The sequence below is a fragment of the Vanessa atalanta genome, chromosome 15 (assembly GCF_905147765.1).
Source record: "Vanessa atalanta chromosome 15, ilVanAtal1.2, whole genome shotgun sequence".
Taxonomy (NCBI): Eukaryota; Metazoa; Arthropoda; class Insecta; order Lepidoptera; family Nymphalidae; genus Vanessa; species Vanessa atalanta.
This window is the reverse complement of record NC_061885.1, coordinates 10,344,015-10,362,935: the sequence shown is the minus strand read 5'-3', so window position 1 is coordinate 10,362,935 and position 18,921 is coordinate 10,344,015. Positions and strand designations below refer to the sequence as shown.

Genomic DNA, 18,921 nt, shown 5'->3' with positions numbered 1-18,921 from the left:
TCATACTAAATGATAACGCAATTTCGTTAAAAAAGAATGAATTAATGCTAGTAAATTAAATACGTATTGTTATTGCATTGGTACCATACAATAGTAGCTATTGCAGGTAGTTTATTTATTTGTCTACCTAATACTGTATAATTTTCAATAATACTGTATTATGTTCATAAGTGCTTTATTTGCTGCATTTTTGATAAAAAAATATGTAAGCTATATTAATTTTCTTACAAGTTTGAAGTACCTACAGGTTCAGTTTCAGTATGACTGGTATTTATAAGGATTTTCATATTATTTATTAGGAATTTACCTACATGAATTCCACTATTTGTTTGGAACGAAGTGAAAAAAGTATTTTCGGCATTCGTATCGATAAAATGTTATTTTGGTAATGATTCGAAGCTAAAATATTATCAGAGAATTTTATCAACATTTTTCATAATCTCATAAGTTATGAAGCAAGTGAATTCAAGCAAATATTGTAAGATTATTTACGTGAAATTCATTCCTGGTACATATCCAGTGTAGCCGGTCATGTAAGCAGGCTGCTTATGCCTGCCGTTGTAGGGGTCTCGTGTTGGTGTGTCTCGTCGTGGCATGTTGTCTAGCTCGTAGTTGTCACCAGGGCGGTATTTCAGCGGTTTACTGGCACGAATATAATTTATCACGATACGATTTATACACAAATAATATGGAACATACAATATTGATAACATTAATAAAATTGTTATTTCTTATCGCAAATCTTTTTGACATGATAATAGCTGCATTTTCAGTTGCATAGAGAAACCGTTAAGGTCAATCTCCAGGTCTTTCGTAGTACTTTTTTCGTAGATCATAATTATTAGTATGATATACTGTTCAGTTTCAAAAATGTTTTAGAATAATATTATTTGTTATTTAAATAACACTAATTTGCTAATTATTAGACTACGAATGAATTTAAAAAATAATATTAATAATAATATATATAGACTAATTCTATGTCTACCTCATCGTTTATTAATCTCAATACTTACTTAAATAATCCCTTAGACCGTATTTCCTTCAGAATTTGTCGCGTGTTGTCGCCGTAGCACTTTCCGTAGCGAAACTTCAGTAGAGGGCAATGACCCGTGTATCTGTAATCAAAGCACGCTAAATAAATGCTTCTTTAAAGGATATAGAATTATTGTTTATTATCTAAGTGTGTGTATTGTTATTTTTATGAAACTACATGTCAATAGTTATTTCGTATTGATTTTTGTTCTTTTACGGATTATTCACGGAATTCGATTATCCGTGTGACGACTTTAATCATAAAATTAAATTGTATTTATTTGTATGTACATATGATTTGTGTGTATATGTGTGTGTTTTTTAATCTTTATTCAATATAGAAACGTTACACTTGGTCATTGATTGTCAAAAATCTACCACCTATTAGAGGATAAACACCTCGGGTCTAAGAAGAGCCTGAGAACGAAACTCAGCGCGATTTTTTTTTAATGCAATATTTGTGTACAACTAAATTTTGAAGGTTTTTAATAAATAGTGTCATATGTAGAAAGTTCATTTTTTATTTTATAGCAAATTAATTATAATATTTATATAAATCTCAGTTATCATCAAAACATTTTATATATGATAAAGTGTTTTCAGACTTAAAATATGTTTGTAATTTTAAGCTGTTATAAGATATCGAATTTACGTGGAGTTAAAATACATTCCCTAGCAAAGTTATCGATAAAACCATCAACCCAGAAAATATCACTCGTTCCCAATTTCAAATATAACGAAATAAATCGAATTTCAAAAATGGATGTGGCATTAACATTCGATTTCGGAATTCATGAATCTAATAAAAAAATGTCTGGAATATTTAAAAAAAAATGTAAATATACTTCATGTATAAAAAAGGGCGTATGACGTTTTTTATTTACGGAAAAAAACAAACATAAAAATTTTACACAATTTTATTGCATTATATAATATAAAATAATCATTTTATATTTACAATAACAATGACAATTTTTATATATAAATATACGGTAAATCGATAGCCGCTGTGGCCGATACAGGGAGCCATTCTACTAATTCATAATGGAAACGATACGTTCCAGATTCAATTCCGAAACCACCACGATCGTTGTGTTATTAGAATAGGAATATGGGTTAAAAGCTACTATTACATTTTGATTTGATTGCAATAAAGTGACAATTTGTTAGTAGAATCGCTCTCTAGGTGAGTAAGATTATTATTACAGTATAACTAAGGGCAGTCTTCATACGCAAAGCAGTAACCCGATTGCAAATGTAATACGAATGGGAAATCGCAGTCGCAGCGAGACCAGTCGCAAATAATGCCCATAGACAATGCAACTGGTTCCTCGCAAGTCCGCTGTGATGGCGTCGGTCGACATTCACTGTTTACCCTGTGCATATGCTCTGGGCATTTGTCAACACCTGGAAGGAATAATTGACTTTTTTTCAATTGGTTTGGTATAAGATCGTCGATAATTTCATCTCGTGAGTCGTTTATGCGTGTAAAGCTGAACATCCAATATGAATATATTACGGTTATTATTATTTCAATCTAAATGTGCAAAGGCTCTTTTTGGAACAATTTAATTAAATGACATATAATTTAAAAAAAATATTAAAAAAAAGCAACTTAATTACCTAAAAATTGTATAAGAAAAAATAAAAAAAAAACAAATATTTAAATATAAATTCATACTTACATGTGTGATTGTACATTAAACATCCTAGATGTCCTAGTTTAGCATAATATAAAGCGTTTATTAATTTTAATAGGAAAAATAATACTAAAACTAACTGCATCGTGTATACATGCGGCGTGTAGTGCATTAAATCCTCCTATAGAATGAGCATTTTACTACCATTCAAACGTTTACAGATTTGAAAATAAACAGGAAAAAACGTTCATATTTATCAATAACGTTTGTACTTTCAGGAATTATCTTTAATTTTACAAGTGATTATTTGTCAGGTAGTATGTGTGTGTGTGGGTCAAATATACGATACGCATCACTATTGTCTATTTATATTTTGTAATACAACACTATCCCACTTAACTATTTATATTAACTTTAATTTTACATCCAAAGTTCCGATATAAACTTCATCGACGTTCAAGCGCAATATCTTCATCGACGTTTAATATCATAGATTATTTAAGCTCTCGATCGATGACATGGTGTCAATTCAATAAAAATTTTGTTAATTTTGCTTTTGTCCTCTTGTGGATTACACTGTAGGCAATCGTTGAACATTATGTTATTTTAATTTGGATTATTATTTTTATTGTACAAATTTCTAACATTTATTTAGCATCAGTATTTAAAACAGGATATTTACCATGTTTTTTATTTTGTGGAGCTCGATATTTCGACATTATCTACAAATGTCTTGTTCAAAAATAAAAAAAAACATAGTAAATATCCCGTTTTAAATAGAGAAATGAAATGAGAGAGAAATACTGATAGTAATAAAAATAACCATGTTAATTTAAAATCTTATATTTATTTAGCAATTATATACGATCACCGTGGTCGAGTAGTGTGTACACCGGTTTTCAATTTTCGATTTCACTGGGTTCGATTTTCGGCCGAGTCGTTGTACTTAGTAAATGTTCCCTAGTTTTCTATGTTGTCTTGGGTCTGGGTGTATGTGGTACCGTCGTTACTTCTGATTTTCCATAACACAAGCGCTTTAGGTACTTACATTGGGATCAGAGTAATGTATGTGATGTTGTCCAATATTTATATATTTTATTTATTTAATTGATTTGAAAAGGGCACGGACGCTGTCTGTGAAGATTAAATAAAAAATAGAGACATAACTTTGGGAGCTGATAGGTGATAGGAATATATCAAATCACAAAAAAAGTAGTAAAATTATTTATTTATAAATCATCTTTAAATTGTTTTCGTATTTATTATATTTGACAGTACGCCAGAAGACGATGAGTAGATTCTATGCTGGAGGTCTCTCTGTCATAATAATTACGTATATATAGCGGAATCAAATAAATTGTGATAATAATACAGTTTCAGAAAATGTCTTGCAATTTGTATGTCTCGCAATGGACAAAATCTGAACACACGCTCCAAGCGCTTTTACAACAAATAACACAATTAAACAAATGTTTCCCCTTTTAATATGAAGAGTTTAGAGCTCAGACTTTGCTCTATTTCAAGACATAGACTAGAATTTCTTCCGACGTAGGCAACATTTCAAGTTTTCCTTTATCGAATATGAGATGCTATGATAAAATAATTCAACACAATATAATTCTGTGGTGTTTCTTAAATTTCATGATTATAGGTAAATCTTATTACCCTACTCTATTATTAATGCCACGTCGAGCCTCGTGTATAAAAACGGAGGTTTTAGAAACTTTAAAATAAATTTGTTTTTAGTAAGAATTTAATCACAGGTATTTAAATCATTATTACAAAATCGCATTAGCTATAAATGCAATAGGCTATTTGACTGGTTTTTAAAATGCTTTTTATACAATTTCGTAGAGGTTAAGGAACCCAGTAAAAGTTGTCTTTGTTAATTCTAGTAGGTACATATTTGCCGAAAAATATCAAAATAAAAATACCATATTTAAATAGCCCGCGAAAACGCTACTTTGACAATATGGCGCTGCAATATGGTCGGTGACGTTACTTGCTTGTATTGTAATCTGTGGCACATATAATCCACATACATTAGGCAAACGAGGTTAATAAGCAAGTGACGTCATCATAAGCCCGATCAATCGGAAGCGTTTTGTCACGTGACAAACGTTTAAAAAAATGCATTTTGATTTATGGATTTTTGAATAAATTAATTATCATTTTCAACTTTTGTTGATAAATGACCATTTTTAAACTCATAATATATACTGATTACAATAATTGACACTTTATTTTTCGCATTGTCAAATAGCCTTTTATAGTGTAAAAATATATTTCATGTTTAGTTAAGACTAGTTACTTAATCTTGTAATTAAATTACTAAGTAAGCTTTGTAATTTAGTTACAAGATTGTACTACATTGATATTTCTTATAACATATGTTGTATTTTATATAATAAAATTGCTTTTAGGCTAATTTTGCTGATGACTGCAAGCAAACTTGTATACATTTTTTATTGTGCTTTCAGTTTGGGATTTTATTGGTGATGTAATATTTATTTAGGTAAGATTCTAGAGTTATGATTTTCTCATTTCAAAAGATACGACAAGCTTTTTGATTTGAACTATGAACTTTGTATGAAATTCCGGTTAAAAGAAACTGGAAATATTTCTCATATAATTTACTCATTTCAGTAGAGCTTACTTAAAAAAAAAAAAAACTTATAATATACATTATAAATCCAACATACATGATAGATTTTTTTTAATTACTGTTTCTTCTTACTGGGAGACTGCTATAATAAATAGAACTTTTTAATTTTTTTTATTTCATCATGATCAAAACTGAAACACCTTTATATTTTATAAAATACAATATAATAAATATAAAATTCTCTGTGAAAAAAGTTTTATAAGATAATTTTTAATCATTCGGTATGTAAAATATCGAATACTCAAAAGTAAGACTTTACTAAATCAGTTCAGTCAATTCATCTTCCTTTATTTTTATTCTCTTTGACAAATGATACTTTGGTCTCCCACTCTTTCTCCGCTCAGTCGCAGATTTAAGTTTAGGTCCTTTACTCGGGTACATTTGGCAGTCTTTGTCTTCCACGCAGAAGCCTGTTTCCTCATCTAGCAGTAAATCGCCAATACAATCGCATCTAGACCAGCCACAAGTGTATCCTATATGGAGAAAAATATTAATTCTGCATAATATAATTGCAATGTTATCTATTAATTTATTCGTTTTAAATAAATTTATTTTGTTCTTCGTCTTTTAAGTATTTGATAGGTTAAGTTAATAATTTTATGTGTATTATTTTTTATAGCTTTACCTGTTAGGATGTATATATAATATCTTTGTCTGTATTCTGTATATATTTTATTATTATTTTTTTTTTCATTAATATTACATATAGTAGCTTAATTATTTATTTGTTTTACATTTTATATATAATGACGGATTTTTTCAGAACCAATTGATGTTTTTATAAATATTATGTGTCTGCGTTTGTGATTGTTTTCGTATCGTTATTCAATAAATTATTACGTTTGGCAGTTACATAAACAACGTAATATGTCAAACGCATATATTTTACTTTAAAAAAAAAAATATTACAGATTGTAAATATTTACTGTTATTATATATTTTTTATTTTTCCGTTACTAATAATACGTGTACCTTATAAACTTAATATAATGTTTTATCATACCTATGACATAAACTACTGGGGTTTCGCAAGTTCGTTGGGACAAAGTCTGTCCATCGCATCTTGTGTGATAAGGGTACATATTACGTGGGCAATGGGATACGCCTGGAATTGATCATAGTAGAATATATACACATTTATATTAAATAACACTACATTATTGTTTTCTCACACTGAAGTAGTAAGAAGAAATAGTTATAAGCACTAATGAAAGAGCGAAACGAATTGTAGATTAGTTATGATTGTAATTGAAAACATATTATTTCTCTTTCTTTTTTTTAAATTATATTGCAGATTATTTATAATGCTGTAAGACTTATTTCTTTGTGATACTTAAATGTATTTGTAGATTATTTTTCATGCATGTGGAAGTAATTTATAATTCTATGTCTATATATACTTAGTAATATTATAAAGTGGTAAAAATTGTTTGTTTGTATGTATGGAGTAATCTCCGAAACTGTAAAACCAATTCAGTCCAATTGTAAAACAATCTATCACTGGTAACTTTCACAAGCTACATTGTTCCTGAGTTTTATAATAAATATATCATTAATAAATTGCACCGAGACGAAGCCGGGCAGGTCGCTAGTGTTTATATATCAAAGAGATTGCTTGGGCCTTATAAGTCAGTTCTTATCAAAGTCAAATTTCTTTGGAAGCGTCTCATTAGTAATTCACGATGCGGTTAGAAAAAGAAAAACAGAGTTATTTTCTCATTTACTCACATTAGTCTGGTAAATAGATATACTTACATTTTCCACCAAACAGTAGACATCGTCGACTATAATCGAAGGCATGAAGAACAGAAACTAATGAAAGTATTATTGCGAAACGAACCATTGTTCTTTTATTCACGAATAAGAAATGCGGAAATCGTACCGCTCACACGATACAAAATGACTGCCATTATGTTTGTATATCTAACGTTTACTGTGGAATAACTACCGGTCTAAACTATACTTAGAACATACACCAAATTAACCAGACAGACAGTATGAATAACATAAGTTTTGTTTTAAAAACTTGAACGTTAATTTTTAAAGAATTTAGTGCTCATGTTATTTACACAAACTTTATTTTTTTCTTCTTTGCTTATTTTTCGTTTTTGTTTTTTTTTTTCTTTTTCTTCACTTTAGTTGTTGTAGCAAGCCATAGTAATTAATACTTTAATTAGCATGAAGTGTTTGCTTTAAAATAATTTTACATAATCTATGCATGATATAATTGTATATTTATGTATGAATGACAAAGGTAAAAATCGCTAGGAAAACTGATTAATAGATAAAAATGTTAACGATAGCCAACATGCTGCGTTTGTTTAATATGGTAGGCAGACAAGCGTATGATCTATTCGTAGTTATTTAGTCTAGACTCATACACACTGCAATAATTTTGAACCAATTCTTACATAATTTCTTCTTTACATAAGTTCTAACAATCATTGGGTTATATATAAAGTATTGACGTTTAGAAGAACTCATAAGTGATAAATGATGAGGTCATTGTAATCCCAAACGGGTCTATACAAATCCATTCAAGAGTTTCACGAAAATCATAATATAACTACGTTAGGAATGTAGACAACCTAGATAAGATAAGAACTGGCAAGAATCTCAGTAGCTTTTTTTAACAATCACATAAATACATATAATGAATATTCATATTAAAATTGAAATCAAAGTAGGTTCATAAAAGCGCTTTTAAAATGTCATGTGCCAACAATATTTATCTATTTTGTTAATAAATCGTTGGGATCCGTTTAGGCAAAACCTGCGATTGCATTTTCGTATACATCAAAATACCCGCGAATTTAATTTTCAATCCAAGATATAAGATACCTCATAAATATTATTAATTATTATAAAATAATACATGGCCATCATTTCTAAAACAACTGACACGGTATCTTACGTCAAGCGAAATTCAATCCTTCTTGTTATAACCGCAGTTTATAATTGGCTGTATCTTCTTATTTCTTCGTGTATGGTGGGACATTTTTTTTCACTAATTTTATTAGTCATTTAGCTTAGCCTTAACAGTCTAAAGACTGTTGAGGTGACACTGTCAGAACAAAGTGCACACTCTCAATTTAAAAGACAAGAAATATACACTTATATAATTTTACTTTTAATCTTGCTATTGAATTTATGCGAAATGTTATCTGTTTGAACGTTTTTACATATTTATCCAAAATCGAAGCTATTTCAAAACGTTGACACTAAGCTAGGTTTAGCTTTACAATACCAATTGAAATAGTTGAATCTAAAACAGAGCCAAATATAAATTCAGCAGCGACTAACCATAGATTATAATCTGTAGCGGACATCAAGGCTCTTTAAATAGCGTTTTCACGGTGGTGGATAAAAAGATCTTTTTAAATTTAATGGCAGTTGCTTCTATTGTATGTTGTTTAGTTCAATGTCAGATCTGTGTACAGTTATACATGTTAAGGGCGAAAGGCACGCGATCTTTTGTCAAGGTCCCACGGAATTGATTGACGGAACCGAAATAATTAATGTAGACACCGCTTGCTATTATATCACAATTCATGTATTTTTAAATTACTTTTTTAGAAAGTTTCTTTATAATAAAATTATGTTGAGCCTCTTAATGCCTCTTTATTCAGTTGTGTTTGAAACTGCAATCTTTCTGCAATTTAAAAAAATTAAGATATTGACTGTTGCTTCTCAATATAAATTCTGTAAAGTTTTGTATGTACGGAAAAATATTAATGTTTTTATGAGAAAATGTGATTCTCATAACATTGGTACAAGGAACAAACACAATCTTGTTACTCCTGTTACTCGACTGCATAGAGTCAGTAACTCTTTTGTGGGGCAATGTATACGCTTCTACAACAGGATCCCAGAAAGCGTTCAAAATGCTTCTGTTGCGAAATTTAAAAAAAATTTTAAGGAACGCTTATGTGCGAAAGGTTACTATTCAATTAGTGAGTTTATGTTTGATAGCACACCTTGGGAATGAAACGATCGCCTCCTGGCTGTTTCTATTCAAATACAATTATATATATAATTAATTTGACGTAAAAAAAAAAGACCCGCTGAGTTTCTTTCGCCGGTTCCTCTCAGGTCAGGGTGTTTCCTTTTCCGAACCGGTGGTAGTTTTTAATTTGACCATCAATAAGAAAGTGTAATACTTCTATATTGAATAAAGGAATTAGAGTTTGAGTTTGGTTGAGATTTACGACTCCTAGCCTCTAGATCATCTCAGGCATGACTTTGTCATGTAATAATAATCTTATGAAAACTGTATCTATAAATAAGTAGTAAATAAATATTGATTAAATATTAAGGACGAATTAATATTAGGAAATACCACGTGTAGAAGTAACCGAATTATCACACTCGCCAGCTAGCGCGATTGCGATAATTCTCCATAGAGTAACACTGTTCATAAGTTTTACTCATTTTGATTTCTCAAGCGTTGCGTGTTCCCCGTAGTATAAAGTAGCACCGCCATTTTGAAAATTATAAATTATAAAGCTATTCAAAGTTATTTGCTTCATAGTTACAAACTTAGACAAATATTTATCATTCGATAATAACAAGTTTTATTTAACTTATAAATTAGTGCAAAACACGAAAGCTCGTCTTTTATCTGAAAAATGTAGGTGAAGTTGTAATCAACTACTATCAAGTTTGAAAGCTAAAAACATTCACGAGAAGCGTTTTTCTGTTTTAAGTGATGAATACAAGTGTAGGTAAATGGTAATACATATTTAGTTTTTTGGGATGTTTCAGGTAGTTTAAAAATGTCGAATTTATTGAATACATTATTATTATGTATAAGCTATTTAAAATAATATATATATATATATATATTTATTATTTATTAATTACCAGGTTTGGTAAACTGATTGACGTTATCTTTGAATATAATATTTTAAAACACTAAATTAAAAGCGAATGTACCAGGAACGAAGAGGACTAGCTGTTGAGTTTTTATGTTGAGTTAGTATGTTTATTAATTAACTAACTTACTGAGTTTAAATTTATGTATTTATTATAAATATTTATCTTTATAAAAAAAAAACAAAAAATCAACTTTCTATAAAGTTTAGTAAGATAATCTATTAACTTTTTTCTTACTATCAAATTATCTTAACATTGGTGGCAACATTTAAAACACGCTAAAATTTTAACTATAATTAAAAATCGATGGCTTTCTCCGAAGTTTGCCAGAGTACAAACATTTTTAATGTTTTGTTAAAATTCATTAAAGACTGAAATTTAAATTTTGTCAAAAATTGATTTTATTCAAAGAATTAAGGTAGGATTCAACCAAAAAAAATAAAGGATAAAGATAGTTATTATAAAATAAAAATATCGGAAAGCGTTCAGGGTGCGAGCTATCTACGTGTAACTTTGCAAATTAATTTGCATCTCTGGTGTCATCAAACTCGGGCCAGAGCAAATTCAGCGACTGAAAAAAAAACAGTACACCAACTTTGTTTTATATGATATTTAAATGAAAATACCGTCCCCTAATTTCAAGTGACCTTGGTAGTCGCTTAAATGGATTGGCCAACCAAACATTGTTGTCATCGATACAAAATGGCATTCTCAAGATTGTATAATAATGGAGGCTAACAATAAAAAGTTAAGTTTGGATTCTATTTATATATAACAAAAAAGCGATTTTAATCTCTTAAAAATAATTTAAAAAAAAAACATTTTTAATCATGGTTATTCTTCAGCTTTGCAAATCATTTACTTATACAGCCCTTATTAATAGGGCCGTGTATAAGATAGCGCGGTACCAGGAACGAGAACACGGTACGGCCTTGCTACGTTGAATGCGTGATAATAATAATAGGCCAGATTCTACAGATTACCTGTTGGTAATGTAATGGATGTATTATATCCACTGGGAAAATAATATATTAAAAATATTAAAGACGGGATATATAGATTTGCTGGAATGATATTTATTTATTTAACAATGAGTCAAAGAAAACAGTACGCACGAAGAGCCTTTTTAATGATAATTGGCATATGGGGTAATGGGAGGTGGTCACCACCGCCCATAAATATTGTCGCTGTAAGAAATACTTATTAACCATTCCTTACAACGCCAATGCGCCATCAACCTTGGGATCTAGATATGTCTAACATATATCCCTTGTGCCTGTACTTACATTGGTTCACTTACCCTTCCGACCGGAATACAACAATACTAATTATTATTACTGCTTGGTAGGAGAATATGTGATCAGCGGATGGTACCTACCTAGACAGACTTGTACAAAGCCCTAACACCAAGTTTACTTTGTAAAAGAATCTATATTATTATAATGCTATATCGGTTAGAAATAAGAAAATATATAAGTTAGTCTTAACGTTAGTTTGTAAAATATTTTAAATTCATATTTAAATTACGGAACGCTTAATTTATGAGCAATTGCCCACGGATTTGCGTGTAGCAAGGAACTGACGTAAGTTTGCGTACGTACTTTGGAAAGAAATGTGATCGGCTTAATCGATTTGTACAAATTTCTTTTCAAGGTAGCCGTTTAAATATTTCGTGGTTCTTATTCAAGGCTATTTCGGAGGAAATATTTATTATTTAATTGCTATTTCACTATATATCTAATCAAAGACAATTAAATTATGTCATGGACAATTTTCTTACTTTTTATTGATTTGACATATTCCTAATATTTATGTGCTTCATTCATATAAATTGTATTTTAATAAAAATCGTATATTTACTATAGATTTAAAAAATATTAGTAATTGCATTGAAGTTACATCGTAAGTTGAGTCATGAAGTCTATATTTATCAAATGTCTAATGTTATATCATGTAAATTACTAGTTAATAGGCTTGTTTCCACTAATAATAAATCGGATGGCTTTGAGTTTCTAATGATTAACCATGATAATTAGTAAATAAAAAAACAACTTTTCTACAAAAATAATAAAAGATTAATTATATTTTTGGAAAATAAAATCGACAAAATGAGGCATTTAATCACGTGACATTAAACACCAATCAGAGTCGCGTGACGTCACACCTCGCGAAACAAGCGCGGAACGCTACGTTGTTGCTATCAATTATCATTATGGCAGATGAACTGGGGGTACTACTTGGTTCTGGATCTTTCAAACACTCTGCGATTATTGACAAACTTAGTTTTTTCAACATATATCTTCTTGGCATTCGAACTTCGTTGGTATACAACCTGGTTTCATGCGCACTTGTGTCTTTCCACATAATATGATACTCTGTATAATTAGTCATATCATTTGGCAACTAAAAAAATAAGAAGAGTTTGAATTATTACATTTTATAAAACGAAAATAATATTTTAACTCAAACAAATCATAAAATCCTATTCTAGTCCTAACATTTTATAGGTTATGTGTGATATATTATATTTGCTAAATTCATTTCTTTTACTATACATTTATAAATAGATATATCAAGTTGTATTTAATACTTACATCGAAATGATCTTCACAGAAATAAATTGTGGAATTGGTTGACAAAATAAGAGCATCTTGCCTCCATGCCATTTTTAACCACTTTATTCGTATTTATTTATTGTTTGGTACGTATATGAATAATTTGTCTGGCGTTTTTATCGTTGTACTTTCACATTGGGGCACCATACAGTATTTATAATACGAGGAATTCATTATTTATTAAAAAACACAATTGACTGTCATACACAAACACGGCTGTTTCGCGAGGTGTGACGTCATTCAAGACGCCATGACAATCTTGGCCTTTTTCGCGGTCAATTTCAAGTTCATTTCTAAAAACTCAAAATACTAACATAAAAAACCTATTTTTCTTAAAATAATATATTTTTGGGGTGAAATAGATGCTAAGCTATAGTTTTAAACTAATTTCCAAATTTTGTCAACTAGCCTATTGGTGTGTTAATATAACAAAACTACATTATAAAATGTATTTCTCAAGTTATTGTTTGTTTCGATTCATATGAAGATCACATTTTATTGTGTATTCTGTCCTAATTAGAGGATGAGAGATTACTGATGAGATTAATGAACTAACTAATATGTCAACAATTAATTATTTATAGATAATATTTAATATCATCAATACAACTGTTTTTATAGCATTGACTGCCTTGTTAGATTAGCCTAAACACATTTTAATTTTAAATACATATTTACCTAAAATAGAAGGTTCAGATTTTCTGTAGCGATTTTGGACTTATCGTATTATGAAACTGAAGGAATATAGAATGGATCTTCTCAGCGGTGACTTTCGATTGCTCTATGAACGTTGTCTGCGATAATAATGAAAATAGATTGGTCTGTTGTTTCTCAAATTCTTTGTTTAATATTAAACTGATAAAGATACTGTTATTTTAAGAAATTATTATAAAAATATCTTAAAATAAGAAATAAAAATGATGAATCGCTTCTTGCAACAGCTGTATTTTTCATCATTTTCCAAATTTAACTTAGAAGTTAGAGTCGCTTCTCCTGTCGCCGTAGGGTTGGTTCCACAGAAGGATGTTTGGATTGTTCTTTAAAGGGTTGGTGTTTTCCGGTTTTGTAATATATGTCAAGGTCGTCTCCACGCTGGCACGCGCTGGTACGCGACAAACATTACTATTATCGTGGAATCGTCGTTTAAACATCATAACCGCGACTTGTGTTGTATTTGTTACTATATAAAAATGTCCTTGTAAATACATTAGTTTATTTACTATATTTATTGCACATACGTTTTAACTGTTTAACGTAATTAACATTAGAATATACTAAAACATCACGTACTTGTAAATATATATAAAAATGTTTGTCAGGCAGGATATATAAATTTTATTATATTTCAAATGTTGGTAAAGAGTAACTACTGAGTTTCTTGATGGTTTTTCATGGTAAAATCTACATTCCGAACCGGCCTTTACTAGGGACGACGATTTACTAGGGAGTGTTTGTTTGTACAAGCCTACTTGATTAAAGTAGGTATATTTTGATTGATTCATTAATTGAATAAAACCGCATACAATTTATGTTTTGAACAACCACACGAATCAATTAAATAGTTTAGTAAATTTTTTGGACTGGTTTTAATGTAGTTACGATAGTATACCTACATTAAAATAAAATAAAATTTATCAGTCATCGTAAATCAAACCTTTGGTTAGGTGTCATCTAAATCTCGTTATAGTGATCGGTATTTAATCGGAAACAAAACAAACGACTGTATATAGGTATCTTATAATTTCATAGTAATTAAAAAAAAAAATCTGTCAATATTTATTTATTATTCTGGAAATATTTATATATTTATTATTATCTGACAAGCGACTCACAAAAATAAACGGTTGTATGTATGTATTGTTATCCTCTCGATCTTAAAGTTTAACAGGAAAGAAATCAATTTTTCTTTTTAAATTTTGGCTTTTATTTATGCCAAGAGGGCACAGATTATTTCGCCAATGTCACGTGCGAAATTTAAATTTAATTGTAGTAGATTCATTGAAAACAAGCTATAACAATCCTTTAAAAGTGAATTGTGAAGTGTCAATTGGTCATATTTATATAACCTGTAATCGAGACATGTATTTCTACACCTGGAAAATAATTGAAGCGAATCGAGATCGTGGGAACAATGCGCGATTTAGTTTCACTATCTATAAGAATCGTTATAGAATAGTCTTTGTTTGTTGTCTTTGTGCCACCAGAGCTTTCCCCTTTCGAATTTAATTTTGATCAGTTTCGTAATACCAGATGTATTACATTTCTAGCTATTTCGTGGGGCTTCATTCGTGCTTATATATCTATCTTTTTGTTATAACTTGAAGGAATATCAAGCTATAGAACCACCGTAAGATAGAACATTGAAAAAATTTCAAACATCTCATCTTATATAGAGTTTTTTTTTATATTCAATTGGAAAGTAGCTGAGCAAATGACCAACGCCATAAGCCAACGTCCAAAATGCACATAAATTATTAGTGTAAAAAATTATTAATATTTGTTATATTTATATTTCGAACACTACCAACTTGTGGAACTAATATATTATGTACAAGCTCTCTAACTACACTAACTCCCTCTTCAAACACAGGACAGTATTGTTTAAGACCGACCTCCAAGAAACATATCCTATACTCTATAACCATAAGAGGAGAAAAGGCAAATAAACAATATTTGACAGCAAATTGACGCGAAATCATATGTCGAGAAAGCTCTCCATCCATGGTCCATAATGAATATCATAGATTAATCAAGCGATCAATCTATGATATTCATTATGGATTTGGAAAAAATGGCGTTTTGAACATCGACGAAACCGCTATCGGAATTTCGGAAGTAAAATAAAAGTGGATATAAGTAGATAAGTGTAATAGTTTTGAATTATAAATAAAGATATATTAATCATAATCTCTTAGTAGTGCACAATATAGCGGTGCTATTAGCAAATAGTATGAAATACGTAAATCTAAGGTTTGTTTATCTTTATTCCTACTTCGATTGGAATAGGCTATAATTATATTATAGTTGATCCGTCTAAGAGTACCTATGTTTAAAATTATAATTATAAATAACTAAAAGACCTTGACTATTTAATGCTTATGTAGTTTTTATACTTACACTATTTTTACATGGCAGTGACGCAGGCTTGATAATAGTGTCATTAGTCATGGACATTCTTTTATATACAGCCCTGAGATATGACATTTGCGGGTAGGTAGGAGATAGGTCCGTGATGTCAAGGACAAATGCCAAACCTTTAACTATGTGGAATATAAGTTGTTAATGAATGGACTTTGTCTTAGAATTTAATTTAGCATTTGACAGAACTTGGTGTAAAGGGACATATAATATTTGTTCCCGAGATTGGTGGACGATGTGAGGGGTAGTTAATATGTCTTACATTGCCAATGTACAAGACCGTCGGAGTCCACTTACCATCAGATGGTTCTTACGGAGCTTCGTAAAAGGTAACAGTTGTTATTAACATAGTATCAATCCTCGTTTAAACAATAAACGAGTTACTTTTAGGATTTCCGACAAATCAAAAGTGCTTATAAACACAAATATCCCCAGTATTTTTAAATGGTCCAAATCAAAAGTGATATCTTTATTTAGGCATCTTGTATTTGTTTTGGAAAATTTTAAAGATGGTTCAAATAACGCACAAGATATGAAGTCAGGGTGTGCGGTGTCCGATTTAAGTACTAAATAATAGCTTATTATAGTGTATTTATTATTAAAATAATTACAAAATATATCGAGAATACGCGTAGGTCTCTTGTTGAAATGTAGGTAGATAGCAAGATATTGCTAGCAAGCTATAGAACAAGTTTATTATATGAATATCGACGAAAACGCTTTCAGAGAATACGTCTATTTTCAAGTTAGTGGACTGACTAAGCAATTTTTGTTAAACGATGGTAAAGATTATATATTTCTTCAACCTCATATCCGCTAGGAAATGAGGATGGATAGGTCACGACTAATTTTTTTGCTATGTCAAATAGGTGGACTGTAATATAGCGGAAATGGAATTTGAAAGTTATTAAGCCGTTACATTACATTACATTAGCAGCCCGTAAATGTCCCACTGCTGGGCTAAAGGCCTCCTCTCCCTTTGAGGAGAAGGTTTGGAGCATATTCCACCACGCTGCTCCAATGCGGGTTGGAATACACATGTGGCAGAATTTCGTTGAAATTAGACACATGCAGGTTTCCTCACGATGTTTTCCTTCACCGCCGAGCACGAGATGAATTATAAACACAAATTAAGGACATGAAATTTCAGTGGTGCTTGCCTGGGTTTGAACCCGAAATCATCGGTTAAGATGCACGCGTTCTAGCCGTGGGATTGGCAAATGTATTTTAATTTAAGCTCCTGGCTATTTATTTTCCTAGATATTTATATTATTATTGCCACCACCACTGCTCTTATTGAGCCCCGTGCAATTAGTCGTGACGATGGCAAGAGACCCGATGGACTTACACTGGTTCCCAGGAAATGAGAACGGTTAATAGTGTGAGACACTATACGCTTCGACACACAGGGAAACAGTTTTAAGATCCAGAGCCGCGGTGGAAAATGCTGAAGCGAAAAAACGATACAAACATTCGTCTCCTATTCTAAATGTCTGTGTTTCATTTGCATTTGAAATACCTGAAAATTGGAGTAATAGTGCAATACCTTTTATTAAAAGAATAATACCTTATTGGCTCCGCTTATGCCGTTGTTTTTTTTGAATCATTCAAAAGGCTTAAGTTGAATTAAATATGAAATTAAAAACTATATAGAAAGCTTACTCCTATTGAATAATCATAATTATTATATCAGTTGGTCTTGGGTTTGGATGAGTATTTTAAGTGTAAGTAGTCGATTAGAATTAGAACTTACTCGAAACCTTGAACGTAAATGACATTTAACAGGGGATTTAAATTATCTCCGAAGCCACTAATGTTCCTAATCTATGAATACCGAATTCGTGTATTATTTAACGTTTACGTTATCACATTGTTTAGTCACTACATTAATTCCTTTTATTTTATTTGATTTTTTTTTCAATCTATCCAATATTCATAAAACATAAAATTTAAGGGTTCTTTACAATAACAAGAAAATACCTAATTGGAATCATAAACAGATGGTAATAATACAACAATCATAAGTTAACGTAGTAGTTACGTTATAAAATAACAAACAATTTCAAGCCAATTGTAGATATTCAATAATGGTTTTTAATAAAAATAAAAAAACTTAGTAATACAACACAACAGTTTATATTATGTAAAACGTAGATCAAAAATGTTTAATAACCCTGATATATACAGTTTTTTTTATAGTTGCTACTATAGAGATTTAAAATGAATATTTAATATATTTTCATATTTGATAGTATGATAAAATAGACCATGGCACACGAGCGGATAGGCAAACTGACACGCGCTAAGGTCAGCCAATAATGTTTTCTTTTTGAAATGTACATTACTTCACTTTTTAGTTGTGTTAGTTTATCTTGTACCTGAATTAAAATCAGTGCCAACCACCCGATTGAGCTAAATTTAATACATTATTTTGATGATAATGATAATACAATTTCGTATATTTCATTCAATTCAAGTTTTCGTACAGGGAAAGCTAATTTAAAAATAACAAAGCCTATTTAGAAAATATATATATCTTTACCACGTTTTTTAAACGGACCTGTGTCGTATATCAATAATATCATAATTAAGAAAGATACTGTAAACAATTTAATTCAACAATAATTTTTGATATTTTTTATAAATATTTTTTTGTTTTGATTGATTATCTAATTTAAAATAAAACAAAACTTAAGGGTCATTCATTATTCAAAAGCATAATTGAATTCATATTCTGATAACATTTATTTATAAATATTTTGAAGAAATATATATTTTTTTAATTGTTCGAGCTTCCTTTAACTACTTACCCAGGAATAAAAGAACCATTCGATTGGGACATATAGCTCTGTCTTTCTCGTCCATTAACGTCCACCCACATTTTTTAAAACTTTGTGTATAAGTACTTTATTTCCGTAAACAATTCATAGCGGAGTTCGCGGCGTTTACCCGC

General features: G+C 30.0%; 2 protein-coding genes across 2 annotated transcripts in view; both read right to left on the bottom strand.

Annotated features, from left to right (window-relative positions):
* LOC125069329 (proline-, glutamic acid- and leucine-rich protein 1-like) overlaps positions 1–10,151 on the bottom strand; it is a 24,344-nt gene extending 14,193 nt beyond the window's left edge. The window contains exons 1-2 of the mRNA XM_047678789.1: positions 10,136–10,151; positions 7,069–7,074 (exon numbers count right to left, since the gene is read on the bottom strand). The gene's annotated coding sequence lies outside the window, so the exon portion shown is untranslated. The remainder of the gene's footprint in view (positions 1–7,068; positions 7,075–10,135) is intronic.
* LOC125069331 (protein FAM166B-like) overlaps positions 1–18,921 on the bottom strand; it is a 21,312-nt gene extending 2,391 nt beyond the window's left edge. Inside the window, exons 1-3 of the mRNA XM_047678791.1 lie at positions 18,779–18,921; positions 1,017–1,118; positions 493–642 (exon numbers count right to left, since the gene is read on the bottom strand). Of these exons, the coding sequence (XP_047534747.1) occupies positions 493–642; positions 1,017–1,118; positions 18,779–18,849 (323 nt within the window). The 5' untranslated portion in view covers positions 18,850–18,921. The remainder of the gene's footprint in view (positions 1–492; positions 643–1,016; positions 1,119–18,778) is intronic.